At 38.8% G+C, this 25812-nt stretch overlaps 1 protein-coding gene and 1 pseudogene across 3 annotated transcripts; both read right to left on the bottom strand.

Annotated features, from left to right (window-relative positions):
* Window positions 1–3793: 3793 nt before the first annotated feature.
* Window positions 3794–11880, bottom strand: LOC149859388 (zinc finger and BTB domain-containing protein 8A-like; annotated as a pseudogene).
* Window positions 11881–13403: 1523 nt separating this feature from the next.
* On the bottom strand, window positions 13404–25812 carry ZBTB8B (zinc finger and BTB domain containing 8B). 3 transcript variants are annotated; one of them, XM_090058165.1, is made up of 4 exons: window positions 25708–25812; window positions 24024–24990; window positions 20968–21146; window positions 13404–20581 (listed from the first exon to the last, which is right to left on the bottom strand). In XM_090058165.1, exons 2-4 carry the CDS (start codon window positions 24967–24969, stop codon window positions 20264–20266), a joined length of 1443 nt encoding a protein of 480 aa, XP_089914291.1. In that variant the 5' UTR covers window positions 24970–24990; window positions 25708–25812; the 3' UTR covers window positions 13404–20263. The 3 variants fall into 3 exon arrangements, with proteins under 3 accessions (XP_089914291.1, XP_089914290.1, XP_089914292.1); XM_090058164.1 differs by lacking the exon at window positions 25708–25812 and adding an exon at window positions 25219–25676; XM_090058166.1 differs by lacking the exon at window positions 25708–25812 and having other exon boundaries at window positions 24024–25193.

Consider the following 25812-nt stretch of genomic DNA (forward strand, 5'->3'; position numbering starts at 1 on the left):
GCTCAAAAGGAGCCATTCATAGGTGTCTATCAAATATCTTTCCTAACTCAATGGTCATAAGGTTTGATGTGCTTAACTTATGTGGGAGAAGTTTTGCTTCAGGGATGTCTAGGATATTTTGATTAATAGTAGAAAAGACTCTGAAAGGTCTACTTATGATGTTAAATGGAAAAGTTTTACCATTTGGACTCAATAGCATCATGTTTCACCTTTTCCAACGGACGTTCCACACATTTTAAATTGCCTGCTCTTGCTAAAATCAACTAGATTTCCTGTTAGCTTCATATCTCTCTTAGCTACAGCTTGCCTGTCACCCATACATTCAAAATCATAGAGTATTTTCACACTTTATATTATCTAGGAGTATTCAAAAGCTTTAGTGAGTTTATTCCTTACAATTAGAGAGCTCATTTTGTCATGGGATCTTAATACAGTATTAGTGAGTTCAACAAGTTCTCTATTTGGGAGAAAAAATACTGGTAATTGCTTCAGCTCCTAGCATGGGAGAAATTCAAGCTTTAATGGTAGGTCCTTCTTATACCATTTTTCTTAAAGATAAGGTCTTTCCAAGTTCTTGCCTAAAGTAATTTTGTATTTTAATACAAATGAGACCATTAATTTACTTGCCCATCATCTCCAAACCTTATTATAGGGATTCTGAAAGAAAACTACAATTTTTAAATTAAAAATAGTATCCTCTGGAGACCAAACTATTTGAAGTGTTTTAAATATATTATTTAGTCTATAGTAGAAGAATGAAAAGGAAGGTAATTTCTTCCCAGAGAGATTTTAGTGTATGAGACCATGCTGTTGAATACCTACATTTTATTCCCTTGTTCAGATTAAGTCTCAATCTAGTAGGATAGGTGGCTTTCTTTAGCTGAAATTCCTAGAGCTACCTCTTGGAGTTCATTCCATCCATTCATGCTTGGATGGTTACATTTGCTTAAGCAAAGTGGTTCTTCATGCATTGTTTGGCTACAATTCCAGTTGGCTGTATTCTAGCATGAAGTTGCTGGGAGTCACCAAAAGCAGGATACATAGACAACCATTCAAAAAAGAAAAAGCTTTTACTTACACTAATCAAATTTTTTTAGAAGAGTTTTCAAGATATATTTTGCAACCAACCCTTCCCTGGTATAATAGGGTCCATAGTTGTAAGTTTTTTTGTAGGCAAAGGAACTGAATAACAACTTGTCCAACTTCTCTTTTTCATGTCTTTGGGAAGGGAGAAGGAAGCTCGGACTCAAGAATAGGTACACAGTGGGCACATCTACATGTCCATTAATGTGATGTTGTTATTGCACATTAAGTTTAGTACTTCTAATACTGTGAGTAGCGCCAGTGCACAGTCTTTTTGTGCTGCTTAATGTACAGTAGACTAATTCTACTGCACATTAGCATGGCTTTTGCCATGACACACTAATGCGCAGTAGAATTAGTCTACTGTGCATTAAGCGTCTTGTAGGCACACCCAGTCTCATGAGGCCCCTGAGTAGAACATATAGACAAAACAACTGAACAGTTACTCTAAAGCACAAAAATGTTGCTTGCCAACCCAAGCCTGCCACTTTTTGTGTGGATGGCAGACAAAGAAAAGATCACTTTGTGTGCACTAAATACTTCATATAAGTTTCAAAAATATCCCAAATATTTAATGTCTCTGAAATATGAGTTACAGGCTAATCACACACTCTGGGTTAAATTCTGTCTCAGTGTCATTAGCCAAGAGTCAAATTTACCCCAATTAAAGTTTTTATTGAATAAAACACTGCAAAATTTGACCCTACACTAAAAGGTCAAAAATAATCTGTATAATGTATTTGCCAGTGCTGAAAAAGAATAGACACAATAAAAGAATAGTATAGGAAACTGTAATAGAAATACTATTGTGACTTCAGTTTCCTGATACTTTAGTGTTATCTTGTAAACATTTTTGTAGTACAAGTGAAAGAATACTAGATTAGTGAGAGACAGTTACTAAATTGTGTCTAAAAATAAGATGTCATCTGTCATATAATACGGAGTGGCAACAGAATGGGGAAAATATTTTAGCTAGAAATTTTGTTTCAAAGATAACTACTATGGCACCTGACTCATTTTCTCCTTCAATGCTGTTAAATTTGATTTGCAATGTTACATTTAAGAATGTAACAACATTAACAACCTTGCTAAGTAGTCAATAGCAACATGAATGAATGATCTATTACTATGACATTACTAAGTCTTGTTTTTTATTTCAAACTTTGTCTCTGATCCTGCAAAGTTGTGTGCACGTGTTTGAGTTAAGCAGGACTGCTTATGTGCTTGTAGTACATACATAATTCTTTGCAGAATCAGGACCTAGAGCAGATCTAGTCAATATTACAACAAAGGAAAAACAGTTAAGGACATTCAGTGCTATTGAAAAATAATATCCCATCCTTTTCTTTTGGGTAAAATTAAAGAAGCAGCTTTATCCGACTTTGTCAGATACTATTTGTTTACTTATCAAGAACAGACAAGGCTGCTGCAAACAGTGGATAAAACAACAAATATCTGTCTATAAACTTGGTTACAATTTTAGTCACATTAATTGCCTAATTCTTCTAAGAATCTAAATCACGTTATTAGGCCTACAGATAGCAAGTGCTGTACATTTGAGAGCTGAGCAGATGACAAATTAGTGCATGCAGATACCACTAGGAGAAGGGTTTTTGAAGCTGCTCTCTACATATAAGTCTCTCTACTGTATGCATATTGAGTCCCAGGGACTGCAGGTCAAGATCACATCCTTGGATCTCCTGTTTCAATAAACATAGCCTGGGTTGCTCATTGATGCACATATTTGCAGCTATTTGCTGCAATATGAGTTACCTAAATGTCTAATTGATAGTCTGTCTGTTAGTGAGCACATTTATAAGATAAGATATTTACCATAAAAATATTGTCTTTTGTTAGCAATAATATAAACATCATCATCACACACATTACAACATACTTCTTTTTTGGATTTAAGTAATTGTAAAAATAGATGTTAGTGAAAGTTAATAGATCCAAGACTTATACAAAATATATTGGTGTGAAATATCCAAAAGCTCAAGAACAGTATATTTTCTCCATTATATTTTATGAAATATTCGTTAATACACAAAAACAGAAATCAGTGTAATCCAGAAGACTGACATGCATTTATTTGCAAGATTATTTTGATAGATGAGTTGTAACCAACTTTTCTCAAACAAGAGAATAAAATACATTTATTTATATTACGATTCCTTCAGAAATACAAAAATGTTACTAGGGCCCTAGCTGGAGAACAATTTGTGTGACTTAATTCCTGGACTGCTTCAGCATGGGGTAATTAATCAGTTCTTTTTTTTTTAGACCTGGATCAAAAATGCAGCACAATGGTGGGGTTAATCAGTTCTTGTTCTTTTTTTGTTAAATGGAAAGTGCATCCAATGAGAACACATGAGTAAGAGTAACAATGTTTAGAACTTGTAAAGAACATACTGTTTTTTAAAATGGCAAAATTGTGAGAGCAAGTAATTGCGAGAATTGGATTTTTCCTTAATTTAAAAGGATTAAAAACATACTGTCTAGTAGTTCTTGATTGGCTTGTTTTCCATCCCGGCCCAGGATCCTTTCCTGAGCCATAGTTCATGGCGACTTGATGAGTACAAGTCATGCAGATAAGACCACATCACAATCATAACAAGATTTTTTTTATATGAACCAGACTTGGCATACATGGCAAAGACTTAAAAGTGAAGGTACAGGTGAGATTTAATAAATCTTGGTTCATTCACAACTAGCTAATACTTTGCTTTATTTCCTTTTCCTCAGTTTCATCTTCAGTTTCAACTTCCTGGATGATTAAGCCAGAGTCATCCATAATTCCTGTGGCTCTGTGATCTTCATCAAAGCGCCATCTAGACTCCTTGTCCTCTTCTGATGCAAACGTAAATGATTCTTCAGCCTCCAAGTCATTAGGAATGCTTTCTATACCAGCTTCAGTCAAACACTCATTATATAACCTGTATCTTCTTGTGCCTTCTTGTACCACCTGCCTGGTCAAGTCAGTCACGTGATGCTTGCATTTTCTGCAGATTGGCTTGCAGGCCTGATGAATCTGTGAAGATCAAATGGATAGCATTATTTTATCCAACAGCACAACAAACAAAACTTATTTTCATAGTCTGTATCTGCATTTTTACAATTCTTTGATTATTAGAATGCATTTTTTTCAGAATAGAAAGGGACTTATGCTCATATTTCCTGAGTCTGTTATAAGAGACTTCAAGAGAAAGAACCAGTCACATAGTGTGATCACTACTGCATCTTAAATGTTGAGAAAAATATCTGCAGAAAGCTTTAAAGAAGTTTTAAAATTAATTGAGAAAAAAACCTTCTGGATCAGGGGTTCTTAACCTTTTTTTGTGCCGTGGACCCCTTTGGCAGTCTGGTGAAGCCAATGGACCCCTTCTCAGAATAATGAGCGTCTGTAGACAGGAAGACTGCAATCACGTGCAATCTAGTGGCGGGTCTAATAACTACTGTAATTTCGAAGTAGTGATGAGCGTAAATGATATTTCAAGATATCTGCAACAACTGTAATGTGATATGAAAATATCTGTGATTTCTATTGGTGACAAAGTCACAGGTACCGCTAATACAACCGTGGTTTGTTGCATATATTCATAATTGAAGAAAACGCTAAATTTCAAGTTAGAGGTTAGTGAAAATAAAGATGTAATTTTTTTCCCATCCAAGTTCATGGACCCCCTGAAATCTATCCACATACCCCTTGGGGGTCCATGGACCCCAGGTTAAGAACCCCTGTTCTAGATTGATTTGACAGCACTGCTGATACAAGTTCTCATCGATATAATAGCCCAGCAGCACCAATTTTTTACCAATACGTTTCCCTGCACTAAAAAAATTAGCACCCTAATTCACTTCTGGTATAGTTGTGCCTCTTGCAGATGGGAGGATACATTTATAGGCATTTTATCATCAGTTCAACTAACTCTTCTATGAGTAGGGTTAGATAACGCAGTGGCCAGAACTCTTTAATCTTGCCTGCATTACATTTTCCCTTTTTTCTGTCACCAGTAAAGTTGCACTGGTAGTAAACTAGTGTAAAAACAGCTTTTGTTTCTTAAATTTTTCCTAGTGAGACTAGTGAAGAGGTAGTTCATTGTCCACAGCTATTTATAAGGATATGGCTAAGTGAGACTCCTGCTCTGTAGCCTGATTAGCTGGGCTGGCTGAACTGAATGAACTAACCAGGGTCCTAGCCCCTTCCCACTGACTGATCCTTGGTCTGCTTTTAAGCAATGCCCCCAGCACCTGAGCCTTGCTGCACAATGTATTGATCTCCAGTCCTTAGGCAACATCTGTCCTGGTAACTTCTCTGGCTTCTGTTCTAGCATACCTGATTGTGCATCTAACCTCTCAGGCTTCAGATTTTTTACTTGACCTGACCCCTGATTCTGGGTGGTCCCTAGTTTGGGTATTTGGTTTCTGACTCTTGGCTCCTGACCCCTTCCCACCCCCTTGACTTTGAACTTAGATCTGCCCTCTGTTGCTCTGACCCATGGCCACCTCTGTAATCCCTGGTTCAGCTCCCAGCTCTACCTACTAGCTTGGATGACCCAGTAGACTGTGATACTATTTACTCCTTAGTCTCTGTATTTAACTTTAAACAAGATTGTCAGTCATATAAATATTGTTGATTTTTGTGGAAATCTTACTGAGACAACTGGTTCATTTAATCATGGGCCACCAAACAACTTTGAACTTATAATGTCTGTCAGAGATAGAGACAAACTACGCCGGGGTGAAACGCTCTGTCTCCCATTACAGTGATATGACCCACTCTGTTGAGGGTAAGAAATGAAAAATAGGAGCTAGCAACTACTTTTTTCCCTCTGAAAATCAGCAGTCATCTTGTTTTGACTGGTAGTATCATCATAAACTATGCAAAGCGTCAATAGATGCATAGTTCTGGCTAATTAATAATCTTTAGTCAAAGGGGAAAAAACTGTAGAAACAGATGTTTCACAGTTCAGGACTGAGGTTTGGGCAAAATGATGAGGTTTAGAAGATATTTGTCCTTTCAGGGCTATAACATTTTTCTGGAAAAGAGGGTGATAGAAAGATAAGCAACACTGGGAAACACTGAGCTATTCTAGACAGGAACATGAAAGTAATGCTTAATTTGAACACTTGCTGTACAATACATTTATTTTCAATGTCTGGGTTATATAATTATACTATCATTTACCACTGTGTTCTGAAAACAACAGCACCATGATCATGTTACAATCAGAGTTGTTCTTCAAATCCAAACCGTGTGACAATGAAGATGATGCTTTAGGTCTGCTTTCTGCTTCACCATATGGGTACAGAATGGACACTTGAGCCTCATAGCATCTGTTACAAAATAGTCCTGTCAATTTTTAAACATTTCAGGCCTTTCCTATTAATGGGAAAAAGCAATGACTGAACTTCCTAATTGTAGTGAAGGTTATCAAGCTTACCAAAGTTACTGGATTTTCTGATTTCTAAGTTATATTTTGATTATGAAAGTCAGGAAGAATTCTAACAGCCTTTTTCCCTTAAAACTGAAATATTGATAATTGCATATCTTTCCAAACAATGTTGAGTTTCTAGCATAGCTACTTGAAGCATCATTAAAGAACTACCAGTTTTACTAATGTGTTTATACAAAACAAGTGTCTTTGCTAGCTGACCTTAAACTCCTGCCAGATTAAGTATTTTAGTGTTGACACAATCCAAGGTTTTCGACATTGCCTTTGCTATTATGAAAGTAATTGTGATGTTATGAACATCAGATTGTGACAAAAATTAATAAATCAATCAGAAGAAATAAGATAGATAAAACATAAATTCTGCTTACATTCAAAATGTATTGGTGATTGCAGATAATTACAAAATAAATTCATTGAAAGAATGGCAATAAGAGATTGTTTCTCCTTTCTGAAACATACTTGAATTCTGAAACTCTGTTCCTTTGTTCTCAATAAAGGACTTCCCTGCTGCCCTCCATGTCTTCATTCACTCTTCAGCCTACAGCATGCCAACCTCCCCTGGCCAAATGCAATATAGCAGGATGACCTTCAAGAGCAAGTCTGAACTGGTACATTTGTTTCTGATCCTCAGCCACATTAAGGTCTGGACTCTTGCAGTCCTGTAACTAGCCTGAGGGCAAGGTGAAGAAGGCGGAAAGCTACCTGGGTGGAAAATCAAGCTTTCTATCTGGAGATTTGAAGGGCAGTACTGTGGCTGTTAATTCTATGCTGCAAAGGACCTGTAGAAATGCTAATGAGGACAAGGGACTGCCTCGAAATAGTATGGACCTATGCAACCAAGAAAGAGTGAAAGGGACTATTTACAGACTGTAATGAGAGAACTACAGGAGCCAGCTGATGAGATGGGGTGAAAAAGGACTTTTTCATCAAGTATTGGAATGTACCTGGTATATTAGTAATCCAGACACCAAAAAGGGAATTTTGATATTTTGTATATGTGTTTATCCCAATCCAGGGAAAGGAAGAAAATTAGATTTGGCCATGCACCTAAGAAGGGCATGACTATGTATCTATAACACAAGTCAGACTGATGAAACTGCTTTTTGAGCCAAATGCTATATGTGGTGGTTGTGTTCTAGAGAGGTCAAAAAAAAAAACTCCCCTGGACCCTTTTGGAAAACAGGTTAAGTGCAAATATGTGATTGGAACCCACCATCCAGAGGGCCCTTTCAAGTCCGGTGGTCCTATGATAAAATACAGATTTCAGAACTTGCCTTTTTACATCATGTAGTCTTCTTAGTGATGGACAATACACAGAAATGAATCGACTACTATTATAGCCTTTCGATTGCTTAAAGGACTGTAGAATCCTCGTGGAAATCTGTTAAAAATGTTCTTGCCTTCCTGTCAGCAGGGGAGACAGAGAAGGAACTAGTCAATTCCTATCCTTGCTGAGAAGCTTGCTTCAGTTTGTTCTGTGTCTCAGCAGGAGAGTAATTCAAATCGATATAGCGTTGCCATATGCAAGATTTTTCATCTGTATTTCCTTAAACAGTTTTTTGGTGAGAAACAGTGAAATGGCTGCTTGCTGTGCGTTAAACAGAACCATAAGCTATAAGCCTATTTTATTCTGTGATAAGCTAGTTTTAGTTGCGTGTTGCTTTTCTTAGCTTTCCTGCTAAGCTAAAGACTATTTTCTAGTCTCATTCTCTCTGGAGCCCTACATTGAAAGTTCAGTACACCACCAAAAGAAGCCATTGAACCTCAGAGTGATAGCCAAAACAAGGGGGTAGCCTGCAGCAATGGAAGGCATTCAGAAGGTATTTTCTTGCAAAATTTTTTCCATTACTAATTCAGAGTCAGTATACAGACACTGCTACTGGGGCTTAATTGAGGCAATAGCCAACTATTACCTTTTCACAAAGGAGCTGTGTAACTACAAGAGATTTATTAGCTGCTTCTTTTTAAAAGAACTAGACACAGGAGCTTCAAGACTGGTCAGTGGGTCTTTCAACATGTTTATTATTGAAAAAAAAAAAAGGTAAGGCGTCCATTAAGAGAGAAAAGCAATATATAGCTAATAATATCTTTCCCTTGTAAGTTTTATATCAAGGAATTTAAAATATTTGCCTCTCAATAAATAAAAGCTGGAGGAAGATTCTTCAAAAAGCTCAGGTTTAGGCACTAAATTGGATACAGATTTGCTTAGGTTCCTCAAAACTGAATCAAACCCTCTGTGTAGCTGGAGCAACTCAATTACAATACACCTTTTGTCTTTTTTTCCTGCTTGTTTTTGTTGTTGGGGAATAAAGTCTGTATGATATATTTAGAATATAGGCAGTCCTCAACTTTACGATGTTTGAGTTAACGATGAACAGCACTTACGACGTTTATAAATTGACACCTCCTTTTGACTTTCCAACACTTTCTTGGTCAATTGATAGAAGTTTGGTCAATTTATAGGAAGGATGGAGTGCTTAAACCAGGGGTTCTCAATCCCCAACCAACGGATCCATGTCACCTGGCTCACGATGCTCCCCATACATCTAGAAAATTGGCAGCAGGAAGAAAAGGTTGGGCACCACTTGTCTGAACTATAAAAAATAAAGAATCACTAACTGGTGTTCTATCTGGTACAATGTTTTTTCTGTTCGTAAAGCTCATATAAAATGGATTGGTATATACACTGGTGAAAACTGAATGACAATTTCTCTGTGGTACCTACACATTTCCAGAACCCTGTGAAGACCTTGGGTAAATAACACATATTGTTTCCTGAAGGAGCATTATGTATTTGTCAGCTATATTTAGGGTATACCCAAGACAAGTTCAAGTTTGAAGACTCTCTTGGACTTCCCTAAATGCTAGCTTTCATCCTGGGCAAGTCGAAGAAAGATATCAGTGCATTCTTTCACTCATTACCAGCAAATTTGTTCGGTTTTCTGCTGGACACTCTTCTCTCAGATTGTTCTTTCATGTGGTATTCCATCAGTTTGACTTCTCCAGTGGTAGTTTGGAGTAGCACTGCTAATCATGGCATTTTAAGTTAGTACACATTTCTGTTAGTTGTCCTTGGTAGCAATAATTGCAGGAAATTGCTATTAGAAAAATCCTTTCTAGAGGGATTTTTTTAAAGTTTTCAGTGAGGCAACAGTCATTATGTAAAGGGGGATCCTAAAATGAGACGTGATGAGATCGATTATCAAATAGTGACTGGCAACAAAGCATTTTTTATCAAGTTCTTTGGACAAAAAAGTATCTGTTTATAGTAACAAACCTTAATGGAATCTCACTTATCAAGCATTCAAAGTAATTGTAAAGATGTATTGGTTATGTCTGAATGATCGACAATCTGAAAATATAACACTGAAGCTTAAGTTTAGTGCATTACTATAACTGTTTTTTTTTTCAATGTCTAAAGCTGATGATGTTGAGTTGAGTTTTCAGGCGTGGTACAAAACATCAGCAGAAAAAAATCATATAAAATCCCAACAGCAAAGTAATAAATATTTAGTTTACTTTTACCTTCAATCCAACTCCCCATGACACCTAAAATTGTGGGTATATTTGCAGACAACTCATCTATTTGGATGATTCAGATTTGCTGGCTTATCTAAGTGATTCACATTCCTTCTGGGGCACTAGCAAACTCTTTAGCAACAACTCTGACCCCAAATTGTTCTGATACCCAACATGGGCAGAGTCAACTTCTGTATCAAGCTGGACTTGCTCATCAAATTGAGAAATGTGACTGACTGGCTCTGCATCTCTAGCTCCGTATTTCCATGATTTATAAGGTGGTACGTCAGAGGACTGTGACAATCCAATACGTTTGATACATTTTTTAATGGGATGTCTTCTTTGAGTCTGTTTGGTCAGGTGAGATCATTTGGTGTTCCTTTCTGAAGCTGGAGAGTAAGTGCCATTTCTCCAGGAATTCCTACCCACCACAGACACCCCAAGATCAGAGTCCATTTCCAAGCGTGGAGGACTGCTGTCCATTCTGTCCTGTATAAACATGGACTCTTGACTTCATTGGTGTTGAGCTCTTTTTCTGAAAGTCCAAAGTAGCAATCCTTCTCCTTCTCACTGATGTCCAGTAAGGATTTAATAAATGTCTTACAAGCACAGATAATATCTGTCATCTGCAGGTAGCTAGCAGCTGATATTACCTCTATCACATTTTGACCAGTAAGGGATAAGGCGTCTGAATACATAAAGTCCAGCATGACCACGGGAGAACATGGGGAGAAGTGGCCATGCTGGAGGAGAGAGACAGGCTGCAACTAGATCTGGACAGGTTACAGGGGTGAGCGGACGAGAATAGGATGGGTTTCAACACTGACAAGTGCAAGGTGCTGCACCTGGGCAGGAAGAACCAGCACCATACCTACAGGTTGGGGAACTCCCTTCTCATCAGTGCAGAGGCAGAAAAGGACCTTGGAGTCATCATTGATGCCAAGATGAACATGGGCTGGCAGTGTGGGAATGTGGTTGGGAAGGCCAACCGCACCTTGTCGTGCATCCACAGATGCATCTCGAGCAGGTCCAGGGAGGTGATCCTCCCCCTCTATGCGACACTGGTCAGGCCGCAGCTGGAGTACTGCGTCCAGTTCTGGGCGCCACACTTCAGGAGGGATGTGGAGAACATGGAGAGGGTCCAGAGGAGGCCACTCGCATGATCAGGGGGCAGCAGGGCAGGCCCTACGAGGAGAGGCTACGGGACCTGAACCTGTTCAGCTTCCACAAAAGAAGGCTGAGGGGTGATCTGGTAGCCATTTACAAACTGGCCAAGGGGGACCATCAGGCTATGGGGGAGTCTCTGTTCCTCCGAGCACTACCAGGAATAACAAGAAACAACAGCCATAAGTTGACCGAGAGTAGATTCAGGTTAGATATCAAGAGGCGCTATGTCACAGTCAGGGCGGCTAGGACCTGGAACCAGCTTCTAAGGGAAGTGGTGCTCGCTCTTATCCTGGGGGTCTTCAAAAGGAGGCTAGACAGACACCTTGCCGGGGTTGTTTGACCCCAGCGTTCTTTCCTGCCTATGGCAGGGGGTCGGACTTGATGATCTACTCAGGTACCTTCAGACCCTACCAACTATGAAACTATGAAAGTATCAGGGGAGAACATATGAAAAGTAGCTGTTGTTGGCTAGCTAGTGTCTTTTGAGCTCTGGGAAAAAAGCATGTTGAAATAGCTGGTACTGGCAAACAGCACATTTCGATGTGTATTGAAGACTTTCCCCTCAACCAGGATACTGCAGTCACAGAATAAGCCTTGCCTGCGTTTGCTCATTCAGTTGCTGTAGGAGGTGAGACTGGCAAGAAGAAACATCCATTCCACAGAGGGGCAAACAAGAACTACTATAAGAAATTAAACGTTATATTTATAAACCTGGGCAATATGAAAGGAATCATCCGATTGGCTTGGCAAAGGTTCACCTGTATAGGTGTACCACCCACTCCATTTCAGGATCTTGATAGATATCACAATCTAAGCAAGGCTGCTTGTTGTCAGTATTTGATTAAAAAATACTGGTACAGCCATGGGTGGTGATGTAATTTCAGTAAGTGCCAACCTTTCCTCAAAGCAAGTCATGAAACAATGAGCTAGCATGATACTAATACAGTTCTGCCTTTCAACAGGGATTCTGAACACTCTTCATCAGGGCACTTTTTTTCAGCTAAACTGTCTTGGCCCAAAGTGATGGCCAAATTCCTACTGTTGGTGTATTTATGTTCGGCCTTCCTAAAGTCCTCTGAAGTTTCAGTAGGTAATTGTATTATTCAGTTTATTTTCTAAATCAGTGGTTTTCAACTTGTGGACCCCTTAGACAGTCTGTGGAGCACAAAAGATGACTATGATCAAACAAAAGTATGTGAATCCCCACATTCACAATTCAAAGGGGTCTGCACCTCCATTCAAAATTTTTAGGGGTCCACAAATGAAAAAAGGTTGAAAATCACTGTTCTAAATCATCATGCATTACTGATGTGTTGCTAAAAGTTGTCACATTATGCCACTGGATGGGTTGAAACTTTTTAGTGGGTTAAGTTATTATAGTATGTCATTTGGAAAGATTTCCTTTGTGGGATGAATGCCATTGCATAAACACAAATTTAAAAAACACTAATAAAATATTGCCTTTGTTGCTTAAGCAGTAGAAAAAAACTGGGGGAAAAGATCTAGTTGAGTAATATATTTTTTTACACTGCCCAAAGTTACTATTTGTAACTTTCGAGAAGAGGTGGGTGATACTGAAACACAAACTGTCAGTATTAGCAATTACAATTAACAACTCTTCTTTAGATACAGAATATTTTAAAAGTACCAATCCCATAATTAGTAATCAGGTATTGATTGCGATGGAAAGAGAATGTAAACAGTAGTTTACCCTTAATAGCAATTTTTTCTTTCCAACATCCATTCCTGCAAGAGCTTATGTCAGGGCTACCTTTTTTGGCAAAACGGACTAATGTAAGATGGTCTTAAGCACCCAATCACTGCTATGTGTTCGCATATACAAAGGAATGGTGCCTGCTCCCTGTTGGGCTGAGCCACATGGGGCTGCAGAGCCGCTGGGAGTATAGCCCTCATTCTCCCTTCTCCCCACAACCTAGCTGACTGCTTCGAAACTTGAAACATTTCAACTACCCTTGTTTTGTTTCGAGGCTGTTTTGAAGCCCTTTATTTTGTTGTAGCTTCTTTGAGCTTGAAATGAGTTCAAATGAAACAGCCAATGAAATTTCGCGCAGCCCTAGTGAGCTGACATACTCATTTAGTCTCCTAATTGCTGTCTCCTGAACAGGTACTAACTTGGAACATTGCACAGAGTAACTTCAGCCATCTACTTCAGGCAGTACACAAGCTGTCTATGCAAAGAGAAAATAAAAACATGCCACATTTTTTATTGTTAGATATTTGAGTTTTCTGTTCTTTAACTATAAAAGAACTGGACTACATACAACAATATAAACATATAATACATATACAATTTAACATACAATAAAGACAAATTCAGTAATGCACCACTGTAGAAAAAAAGTTACAAAAAAGCACTTAAAGATTTGTTTCCCACCCCTTAAAAAGGGTAAATTGCTGCTATATGTTGGTGGTATACACAAATTTTCAACTTTGGTTTAATTAACTTTTAAATCAGCCACCCTGATACACACACACACGCGCGCGCACACACACACACACACATCAGTATCAGAGGGACAAATACACTTGGAAACCTATCAGCTAATGATAAAATGTCAGTGCTGCTTTCCCATTAGTGACCACTGGAACTTTTCCAGTATTAAGATCTCCAAAGGTCTGCCTGGCTAGCACTTCTCCTATTGCACAATGAAAGGTTTAAATACTGTGCAGTAATCTTTTGTCAGACACTGAAAAGATCCTAGTGTTAGAGCTGCACAGTGAGACTAGTGTTCCACATAAAACTATTGTCCCTAAATGCTTATGGAACCAGGGGATAATCGATTAGATGTCAGTTCCCTCTCTCTCCTCAAGAGAAAGGGTTGCCTTAGTATTTCATTTTTAAAAAACTGTATCTTACCTTGCTGTTACATAATAATAAAAATACCAACGCATTTTTTAAAAGTTGCATTTCTCTCCTGTTTTTAACTGTGTATTCAACTGAAAGTACTATTTAAAACAGTGAAAATATAACAGAAGTTGGAGACTTACAGAAAAAGTAGGGATAACTGAAGAACTTCCTCCACATTTGTTTGCTTATCTTTTGTAACTAAGCATGCTTCCTATTTATTACTGTCATACATCAGGAAGATTTGGTTTAGTTAACTAACTCATCTGTTTCAAGAAGTTGATTTAACCCTAATATTCAAAAAATACTTGTTGTCATGCTGGCCTTCAAAAGTGGAAAGGCAGAAAACAGCCTTTACTGGATCAGCAAGTACACTAAAGTGTATAATTCTGATTTCATATTGGGCTCCATAAAGATAAACCGTATATTGACTTTGAGACCCATGCCTTGAAGACCTTAAAAGGTACTTGGCTGGATCAAATATAGGTGCTTTCAGGTCAAAAAGCTTCTGATATTAGATGCTGGCTTAACTTTCGGATGGTTTAACAGTCTCTCAGTTTAATATAGAAGCTAATGAGTCCCCAAAATGGAAATATTCTAAATTATTTGTTGATCCAGTAAAAGATGCAACATTATGTACCTGCTCCAACAATAAAACTTAAAAAAAATAAAAATAGAGCATTTCTAAAGCAAACAATTTAAAATTTCTATTTGAACAGTATATGGGATATTTAATCTCTCTCATTATTAGTTATTTGGGCTCAAACAGTAATAAAATAATTAGAATATCATTGGCACAATCAATGACACCAACATTAACTTAGCATTCACATAATAAACTTCAGTTTCAGAGGTACATAAGTAACTGAAATTTCAATACAAACTAAATCTTACTGTTCAAAAATACCTGAAGGACTATTTCTGATCTGGCCCCTAGTGTTCCAAAAAAAAATAAAAAATAAAATAAAATAAAATAAAATAAAATACAATCATGCTTAACTTCATGCCTGATTAATTCCATGTTGCATACAGCCACTCAATCAAGTATGTATTTAAGTCTTTATAGGACTTTAGCTACAGGTATGTAAGAAACCTAAACTCACATATTTTAGTAATTCTAATTTTAAATCAAAACTGTTCTGCAAATGTTTTTGCAGGTCTATAGTTTTGAATGTAGAATACTGCTTCTCTATTTTGGGATGGTGTTTAAATAACTATGTAATGTAACTGTCATATTTAATTTGTGACTGTGCTTACACTGATTTAAAATAGAAGTTTAATTTAAAAGAGCAAGTACTTGCTTTAGTCATTGTCAGGAGCCTTCCTAACTAAACATTCAAGTTTGCCCGGGCAATAGTAACACCACCACCATAGTGGTGGCCTGAATCCTACTACAATCTGTACATGGGAGAGCCAGTGACAGGATCATGACTCCATTTCCTTAACTACCAAATTTTCATTTAAGAACAGCTGAAGTCTTTAAAAGATTTGTAACAATTCCACACACATAGTAAGTCTAAACTTGAAAGTTCCAGAACTGAAACCTCAATCAACCACCAAACTTATTTGTATTGGTCATACTGCATTATATTGTACTTTCCACTTTCTAAGAAGGTGAAGGAGGAAAACAACCCACAAAATAAAATTATGCATGCCATAGTACAGAAGCGTATTATCAACTTTTAGGTTTAACCCCAAATTTTAGTCCTGTGAAGACAGACAAACTTTTATGCAGTGTATAGCCAACAAATATGTTTCCACCTGTTAGCAAATGATAATGGTTCATTTAAAAATGTGTGCAATTCCTATGTGATGTTTGAAACTCCAATGCTGTAGCATTAGAGTTATAATATAACCATAATATAACACATTCATTCTTGACATGGAAGAAATGCAAAAAGAAAACTAGTGAAAAGTAAAGTGTATTTCTTAACTGTTCACTTAATATAAACACATTTAAAATAATACTTGTTTTGGATTTTCTTAAATGTACTGCTGTTATTTTTGTAACATACAAGTTTGTCACCACTGGGGAAGATAAGGGGAAAAAAAATCTCTCTCTTTCTCTCTCCGAGTTCATGATATGCATATGACACCACTTGCTGTGTAGCCAGTTTCAGTGCTTTCTTGGCAGCATGCTGCCCACTCCTCATACTGCTACAGGGGAGGGGAAAAGACAAAAAAAAAAGAATGATACCAAAATCATAAAAATAGGTAAGGAAAGTCAGTTAGGAGTAATACCTGATTATACTTTTGATACTGATTAGACTTTTATTTGCTTCCCACTAAAGACTGGATTTTTATTTACACATTGTCCATTTTCAGCAACAAATGGATTGAATTTCCAGAAATTAAAAATGGAGTAAAAGCCTTGAAATTTCAACAATTTATGCAGTCAATTTGTGTATGTTTTGTAAAATACAAGAATCACTACCTCAAATAGTTTATTTCTAGAAAGGGCCAATAACTTTTAGATTGCTTCAGTATCCAATAATGTAGTAAGCTCACCTATGTAAACAAGGTTCATCTTACAGGAGTTTGGGTTAATTAAAAGGTAGACTAGGTTCAGACTCCAGCTATCAAATTGCTTTTCAAGTATCAAACAAACAAAGTTATTCAATTTTGGAAGATTACTATTTTTAAGGTTAAATCAGGTCTTGCACCAGGAAGTGAAATGCACTATTGATATCACTGCAGCATGCATTTCTTCAGTGAAAAACACTGCAATTATGTGCAGAAATAAATTAAGATATCCATTCCTGAACAAAGATCAGGAATGGATCAGGAATTACAGGAATACATCAGGAATTATGAAGAAGTTTAAGATATGTAGTTTCCATGACCTTTTAAAAACTTTGAGAGAAAAAAGATCACATTAGAAACTAGACACCTAAAAACAGTCATTTGAGTCTTCATTAAGCACCATATGAATATTCTTTTAGAACAGATAGATCATTTCCTCAAAGCTTGCAAAGGCTGAATTCTCAAAGGAAGGTTTCAGGGAAACATCATGGTACTGGGTGGGAAGCACAGAAAACAGATTTACATGAACATCTATCACAAGAAAGTGAATAAAGTACATCTTTTTCTACTAAATACAAAGGCTGAAGCAAGGCCCACTGAAAAACAAAGCAGCACAATATGACAGAACAGGAAATAGCAATTTTGGTGGTTACTTTCAAATGGTATGTGAATTGAATGTCTTTCCCACCCACCCCTTTTCCCCCCACATTACACAAAAGTTAATACAGGTCCATTCTCTATGCACGAGACACACAAGAAAAATCTCTAAGACCAAAGAAAACAGGCTGAAATAGAATTGTTGAAGGTCACCTCTTAAATTTGGACATATAGACCTTCACAAGAGCAATGAATTCCCTCCTTTGGAGGTCTCCACAATTTCAGAGTTCACTAGTACATGTCTCGCCACAGCTATGCAGCTTTCTTTGAATAATCACCAGAAAGCTCAATCATAGCTCATTAGCCAGTACCATATTCAACTGATATTCCAAGTCTAATGGCCTCTAAAATATTTACAAGAAGGTGGCATCTCTCTGTCAGATTGACCATAAAGATCAGCTTGCCTATTCATTAAAGGTTAGTTAGAGTCACTATTTACATTCCTATCCCACATTCATTATACAATATAGCCCTCAACAGTCCTACATATGAGGATTTCTTTTCAAACATCTCCACACATAAAAGTCCTTCCCCTATCTGACAATCAAATCTCAGAAAATACCACTATGAAGCTGGATTGACTAAGCAGAAATAAAGAAGTAATTAGAGATAAACCCTATAGGACTATAGGCAGAATTTTCAAAAGTGACTTGCGTGATTTAAAAATCCACCTGGAGGGTGAGATTCTCAAAAGTGCTTGGCACCTAAAAATAGAGTAGGATTCTCCAAAGAGCTTAGATGCCATAAAGGCACCTAATAGAAACCGTTTAGGATGCTTTTGAAAATCTCACTGCTTTATCTAAGTGTCTGCTGGGTGACAGGTTCTTTTGAAAAATCTAACCTAGTACTAACAGTCCTCTTGGTACAACTGTGATATATCTGTTCAGATATCTCTAACATCAATTTACAAATTATTTGAAATAATTATTTAGGAGGATTTGTAACAAAGTCTGTTTACAAACAACATCCCTTTAGTATTTTGCACCACTCAATTTAAATCAGACAACATAAACCCAGACAGAGATGCGCACACAGGCAGAGAAGGTAGCGTTTAAAGAAATGTTGATTCTGGGGAGATTTATCAAATAGATCTATTTATCTTTCACTTATTTTTTTAATTTCCCACTATTTCACTAAATAATTAAAAAGTGACCTGTTTAAACAAAAGCTTTTTTTTTCTTTCCTCATCCTACTTGATTTTGCAATGAAGTCATAATGCTACATTTGTGATACCATAATCACTTCTGTTCAAAATAAAGTGTGACATAACAGAATTATTGCTTCACTATAGGATGGAGCAGATAGAGAAGCTGAATTGCAGGCTACAATGTTCTCATTCAATCTTTGAAATAAAAGCACAAGGTATACAGAAAATAACTGGTTAAATTAGCTGCTTTTTTATAGAAATGTTCCATTTCGTTTTTCCCAATGCAATGTCTTCCCTCAAAATATAAAACTAACATTTTCTTTAAGCGAGACGATCTTTTTTTAACACCAACATCTGGCTTCAATCTTCTGTTCTAACATTTGATCCAGAATGAAACTCCTATACAATATACCTTTTCACTAAACACTTATGAACAAGATAGTAAGAAAGGGCCATCTATGTAGAACATGCACTTTCACTTCATAGAATCCTCCAACATTGTCTCCTCATTAGTAGTAAGTTTAGAAGTAGCTTATCCATGAGCTCCCCCCAACCTGAGTTTCCCAGCTTAATTTCTATAGCTTACAGCAATTCACTACTGGAGAGGTAAACTGAATACAGTGACCTCATCACCGTCACAAACTAATTTGCACCTATCCCACAGGGAGAATGCAGGGTCCAAGTTGGAATTTTAGAGAGCACTTGGATGAATTCAGTAGACAATGTAAACCATCATGGCAATCACCAAAGACTAAGAAGGAAAAAAAACTCTCTCACACACACACAAGGAAAAGAAAAGGATTTGCATATGGGGAGGCTATAGCATATTTCACATGGATACTTGCTTGACTGCTTTAAGTGTGGTTTACAGGAATATTTAATGTGTAGTTCAGATTTTTCTTTGGAATTGCCCCTTAGTTATAGTAGTTTAAATAATTAGATCTGTTGCTAATATAACTGGAATTCTGGAAGTTACCACATTTCTAGTCTACTAACGTCATAACTTCTACTTTAAAAGGATGAAAACAGGACGATAGTGCACTTAATCTTGCTTGAGACCAGTGCTTGTTAGATGATATGATATTTTCCATGATTGTGAGTCACTCTTGATAGTTTTTAATCCAAATCTAACAGCATTCAAGACAGACTTGAAGATCCACAGCTCAAGTTCTGTTGCTCCCCAGCAAGGAGATGCAGCGAAAGAAAAGCTGCCCAGAAAATTGGCTTGCTCTCTGAAGCACATGTAAATAAGCATATGTGAAGATTCTTTCCTGAATATACTTCCATCTGTAGCACAGGTCTTGTTATCTTGGTTGTTTATCCTGCTTTCCAGCTCAAATACTATTCTAAACTTAAGGTTAAATAAACTAGTAGGATCTACATATAGGACTATCATAACTGAGCTGGGAAGATGTTAAAGTAGTTTAGAGAAGTCTAAAGTTAATAATGAAATGTATTTTTTTCCTAGATGATGCCTCCCCTTTGAGATCAGCAGTGGGGGCTGTGGCAGCATTATGGGAGGAAACTTAGTATCAAACGAACATGGAAATATTTCATCTATAAAAAAATGTTCTTTCCCTCAAAGCCGCTGTAGAAGCACAAATGGAGATTGCAAGGAACCCAGCCTCTGTTTAGCCAGGACAGGAAATTTCCCTCAGAATGCTAGTGCACAGCACTGGAACCTTAAAAAGAAAAAATCCAAAATTAAATTCTTCTCTTGTGTTTTATCAAAAATGGAATCTGCTAATAAAACACTTGAAAGAACTGCATAAGTCTGCAGTTTTCTGCTGCAAAATGACAAATCTCAGAGATGGTGCTTTAAATCCTTCCACCTTCCTTTTGTTGCTACATAAGTGCCTCCCGGTCTGATAAACTCCTGTGGATTTCTTGTTTATCATCACCATCACCGTCGTCATCATCAGCTGGATCATTTTCCTCACCAGATTCCACGTATATGGGCCAGTCATTGTCCGTATCACCCTTTTCTTGACTTTCTGATGATGGTTCCATCAAACTCAGGTTAATAGGCATGGAATCCTCATGTGTAGTGGTTACACATGTGCAGCTGTCACACAAGCCAAAGCGTCGTAATCCCTGTGACAGGCTACTTGTAAACGTTCTTCTGCAACCTTTGCAGATAATTGGCTTATTTGATCGATGCACCTGAAGCAAGAAATAAAATGTCATGGTCAGTCGGGTGACCCATGTTCTTGCCCTGACCCTCCTAGGATACCATCTCCCTCATCTTTCCAAAACAGAACAGTGTCTAAAGCCAAACTTAAAAGACAGAAGATTCCCTTGAAATAACAAAGGGTGTGGACTAAAATAGTACTGTTGTATCAAATATCAGTCTCGTAGCTTTAACCACTGAGGTAGTCTGTTCTGTTGGCTGAAGACTATACTTCAAAACAACCATCATTCAAAACTTGATGTGTGTGTTCACCCCCCCCCCCCACTTACACAAGTCAGTGGAGTGAATGAGAAGCACTGAAGATATCAGCTTATCTATCTTTACTCCTCTGACAGCTAGCTGCTTACAATAAACTTACACTCAGAGCATGACTCCGAAGGTGCTCCTGCCGGGTGAAGCGCTTGCCACATGTCTCACAGGGATAGGGTCTTTCGCCTGTGTGGGAGCGGATGTGCCGTTTTAGTATTCCCTTCTGCTTAGCCGTGTAGGGACAGAATGGGCATTTGTGGAGCTTGATTGGCACAACTAACACATCACCTTTTAAAAATAAAACATGTTATTTTAGACAATATGGCACAGTTACCTAAGCTGGCCTCTTACTCTCCTTGCCTGCAAGCTGGGCCAGAATACTTGCATCTTTTCCACTATTTCTGCTTTACTTGGAATTTTTGTTCCGTTTCTAATGTAATGCTCTTTTGAAAGAGTTTATGGAGCTAGAGGTGCTCAGTCTCCTTGAAAAAATGAGACCATATGTAGACATGCAGTCCAGTCTTTAAGCTTATTTGGCTGGAGATGGATGGACATAAATTTCGCAAAACCTAGTTTAAATTGCCAAAATTTGTTTTGGAAGCAATGCTCTTTAAACTACCTTTCATAGTCCATCCTTTGAAAATTTCCTGTTACTGTCTACATTTCCTTTTAAAAAAGATGCACTGGAAGCTAGTCTTAAAGGGCACAAATAGCAGCAGAGAATTTTTACCATCTGCACCTACAACATGCCACAATTTAAAAAAGAAGGACCTTCCCAAGAGGGCAATTATGCCTGTGCCCCACTGAAGTCCAAGTCTTTCTACAGAACTAAGAAAAAGATTCAGAGTAGGCAAACACAAATAATAAACATAAATAAAATGTCTAAGGTGAGACGATGCCAAAATTGCTCACTGAATTTGAAGATTACATATGAAGTCAAAATGGGCAGCACTGAACTTAGTTATAGCAACTGACATATGACTGAAAATCAGTATCTTGTATGAAATAACCACAATGAGAAGTACATTAAAAGATCAGAAGGGGGGGGTTGTTGTTTTAGGCACTGATTCAGAAAAAAAACGTAAGTACATACTTAAATGGGACTCTTGATGAGCTTAGTCAATGGGGATTTACTGCATTGTGTGTCAAACACTTTTGAACTTGGCTCTAAAAATTAAGTATTTTTACAATGAATATAAAAAGCAGTAAGATCTTGACAATTCACATGTAGACATATCGTGCTTTCAGAAGCATGAGGGAGAGAAATTTCTTTAGTTTATTTGCGAGTACCAAGATCAAGGTTTGTGTAAGAGTATGCTTGAAAATGCTGATAACAAAAGCACCTAAACCAGTGAAAAGAAGAGTTTTCTGTCCTACTTTAAAATGTTAAAACAATCAATTTTCACAAGAGTAAGAATCCTAAAGACAGCAATTTCCTCTCCTCCCTGGTTTAAGTGATACATTTCTAGTCTCAGATTTCCAATGCATATTGTTAATTACTGAAGAGCTTTAGGGTTTATATGGATTTAACTTTTAATGCAAAATTAATAAAATCTAAAAAAAAAATTACCTGAAAAACATGAATGGGACACCAATGTTACTGTGTTAGGTAGAGTTCTCCACTTTACTACATCATTCTGGGAGCAAAAGATAAGATTTGTTGACAGTATCATATTACACTAACATTTTTTTTCAGTTATTCTAAACAACTGACTTACAGTTAATGACTTCTGCCAGATGAATGTTGGTTCATTGAGCAAAAGACATGGACCTGGTGTTCTTGAGCTAGAGGTGGCATGAATGTAGGGTTACCTTCTAAATATATGTTAAAAGTTAAATTTTTATTGTTTATCCCATTACTCATTAACTGGCATATTAAATCACCATAAGAACTGACATGTGTATCAGCCAAGGAATAGGACCCTAAGACGACAGTTTTTAAGAAGTAAAGCTAGTATCTGGGAAAAGAAATAGTGATCCAATTTTACTACAAGCAGATGAAAGCCCCAAATCCTTAATATCCATTTCAGGAAATGTGTATATTATATTTACATGAGCTTTTTCTTCTTCTTCTTCAGGTCCCTGAAGTTGCTGCTACATAGCCTTCCTGCTGATGCTGAAACATCCCAGCATGCATTGGGCTAGTGAAAGCACAAGCAGCAGCCCTGATGATCAGCACTGGAGAAGGGCGTCTGCCTCTGGAGGAAAAGGTAAATCCAGTTTTATTCAATACTGAGCAAACTTTTAAGGTTTCCAATACTCTTACCTGATAGGATATATAATAGAGAAAGTTAGCAGCAAAAATTCAAGTAGTACTTAGTATTGAATAAAATTAACGGATTTCTGACATCTGAAGTTTGAAACAAGCATCAGCAAACAAACATCAGCCGCCCGGCAACTGGCCAGCTGGTACAAACTCCATTAGAAGCATCAGTAAATACCATCTTTTTTCACATACAACACAGCTTGGAATGTAATACATGCTTTGGTTTTGAAAGACAGGATGTTAAAAAAAAAAAAAATTCCCCTTGTAGTAACAGAGTAGCAGCAGCCAGGGAGCCAGCCTGCTCATTGTGTCCCTGCAGATCACTGCAAATTCTATTTCGTCTCACCCAGCACACAACAGAGCCTGCTCTTACTCTAGTTCTTGCATACAATGCACACTTCAGTTTCCAGCAGCTATTCTGTGGGGAAAAGATGCATGTTGTATGTGAGATAATATGGAATTTTGTCTCTCCATTTCTATAACACACCTGTCTTGAAGTTTTCTCGAACCATCTTTCTGAATTTATAAGAAGCCTTCACACACTAACAAATTTATGATGTAAAGTTTCTCTTTTTTATGTTTATCCTCCACTGCAGTATTTTCCCAAATAATATTATTTGATGGTGAAATAGTCTGGAATTCAATACGAGCTAGGTTTTAAATCAGAAAAACCTACCTTTAAACTACTGCACTGAAAAATGAGTGCAGCTTTCTTTTGAAGTCCAGAACTATAGTTTGTTTCACTATGGCATAAAATTCAGCAATACCTTCCTGTAAAGTACACTAAACAGCAACTGAAAATCAACTGTTCAGTAAACAACAAAAGCCTTTTATGTATAATCAAGCACTTCCTCCACCTTCACACCACTATTCCACAGGCACAGGGATTCTCATCTCACCTGTATCTTCACCGTACCAGTCGCTGTGAATGTCCATCATGGAACTCATGGCCACCCCTGCATCCTCTGGCCTACCCTCAAAACCACGAACAAAGTGATGGACTACATCGTCTTTTCTCTGAGCGGTGCTATTGCGCAGCAGGGCCTCCAGGAACTGCTTCATATGATAGTTATTGCAGGCCAGGTCCACAGCCTGACCGCTGTGCAGCCCCTCTTCCATCTGCTCAAGAGACAGGGGAGTTGGATACTGCTGTAGTCGTTCACTCACTTCCACTTCCACTTCGTCCGAGTCAAACTCTACTTTGGGTTCCACCCCTTTGGGCAGTGAAGAATTAAGGTCGTCAGGGGAGTCGCTGCTGACGGGGTCTCTCACCACAAGTTCTAAGGGGTGGCAGCTGCTGCATTCACCGCAGGGAGGATCTCTCTGACAATCTGAAAGCCTTTCCTTTTCTTGCAGAGAAGAGACGGAGGCCGAGCACTGGTTCTTTGTACCATAAGAGGTGCCTTCTCTGGCAGAACTGGAGCTTCCACTATCAGCCTGATAGAAAGCAGCTTCTCTCTCTATTTTCCTGCAGATATCTAGAGATGACCTGATGTACGTTTTGCAGAAGTTAACCACATCAGTCATCTGCAGGTAGCTAGCTGCAGACATGACCTCGATAACATTTTCCCCACAGAGGTCCAGCTTCCCTGAATAAAGGAAATCTAAGATGATGGAAAAGGCCTCTGAAGTAACAATGTCCAAAGAAGCAGTGCTGTGTCGTCCGCTGTCTTGAATGTAGTGAATCAGTAAGGCTCGGAAGTAGCCGCTGTTGGCAAACAAAATGTTCTTGTGTGCTTTGAAGATCCTGCCTTCCACAATAATGCTGCAGTCGCAGAAAAAGTCCCTCTTCCGTTGCTCATTGAGCTCCCCCAGGAGCTTGGTGTAGTAGGACTGCATCTCCATTGCTCCTGCTGCTTCTGGTCACTGTCCAGAGGAAATACAAAGAGAAAACATCAGAAGAGAAATTCCTCCCCCTCTGCACGCGCAGACAAAACTTGCGGGCAGCACTCCCAGCCAGCCAGCGCATCCTTCCTTCCAGGCTTCCTCCCGAGAGCAAGAGCCCGATCAACGGCCACACTCGGGTCCTTCAAAACCAAACTCACTTTCGAACCCCTCGAGCCGCCCTATAGCAACAGCAACAGGACAACTCACGGCGTTTGAAAAGGATTTCAGGAGGATCTTCAAAGTGACACCGCACTGACCACATCCAGAGAGGCGACCGTTTCTCATGTCTCACCGTCTCGAACAATGTGGCAACCCGCAACACAGGCAAGCAGAGCTTGCGGTGTGCCCCCGACTGCCTCGGGGGGTCACAGCGACCCTCCCGCGGGCACCGTCTCGGCTCCAGGGAAAATCCCCGCTCGTCCTGAGGAAGTTTTGCGGGGGGGGATAGGAAAGGTCACCCCTACGCCGGGGGCGCGGCCACCGCCCTCCCTGGCGGGGCCGGGCTGGCCAGCATCGCCCTGCACCCCGGGCAGCAGGTGCCGGCATCCCCGCCCGCCGGGACCCCGCCGCGGGCCGGGGGAGGCGCGGGCTCCCCCCGCGTCGTCCCCTCCCCCCCGCCGCCGCCGGCCTCGGCCCCTCCGCGGGCGCAGCTCTGCCTCCCGCCCGGCCCGGGGGGCGCCTCCATCCTGCCCTCACCTCCTCGCGCAGCGCCACCAAACCTGGCGCAGGCGCGGGCCGGAGCCCTGCCCCCGCGCTCGCCCGAGCGGCCGCCGGCGCCCAGCGAGCTAGTGTGAGCCGCGA

The sequence above is a fragment of the Crocodylus siamensis genome, chromosome 7 (genome assembly GCF_052110815.1).
Source record: "Crocodylus siamensis isolate JL-2025a chromosome 7, ASM5211081v1, whole genome shotgun sequence".
NCBI classification, from domain to species: Eukaryota; Metazoa; Chordata; order Crocodylia; family Crocodylidae; genus Crocodylus; species Crocodylus siamensis.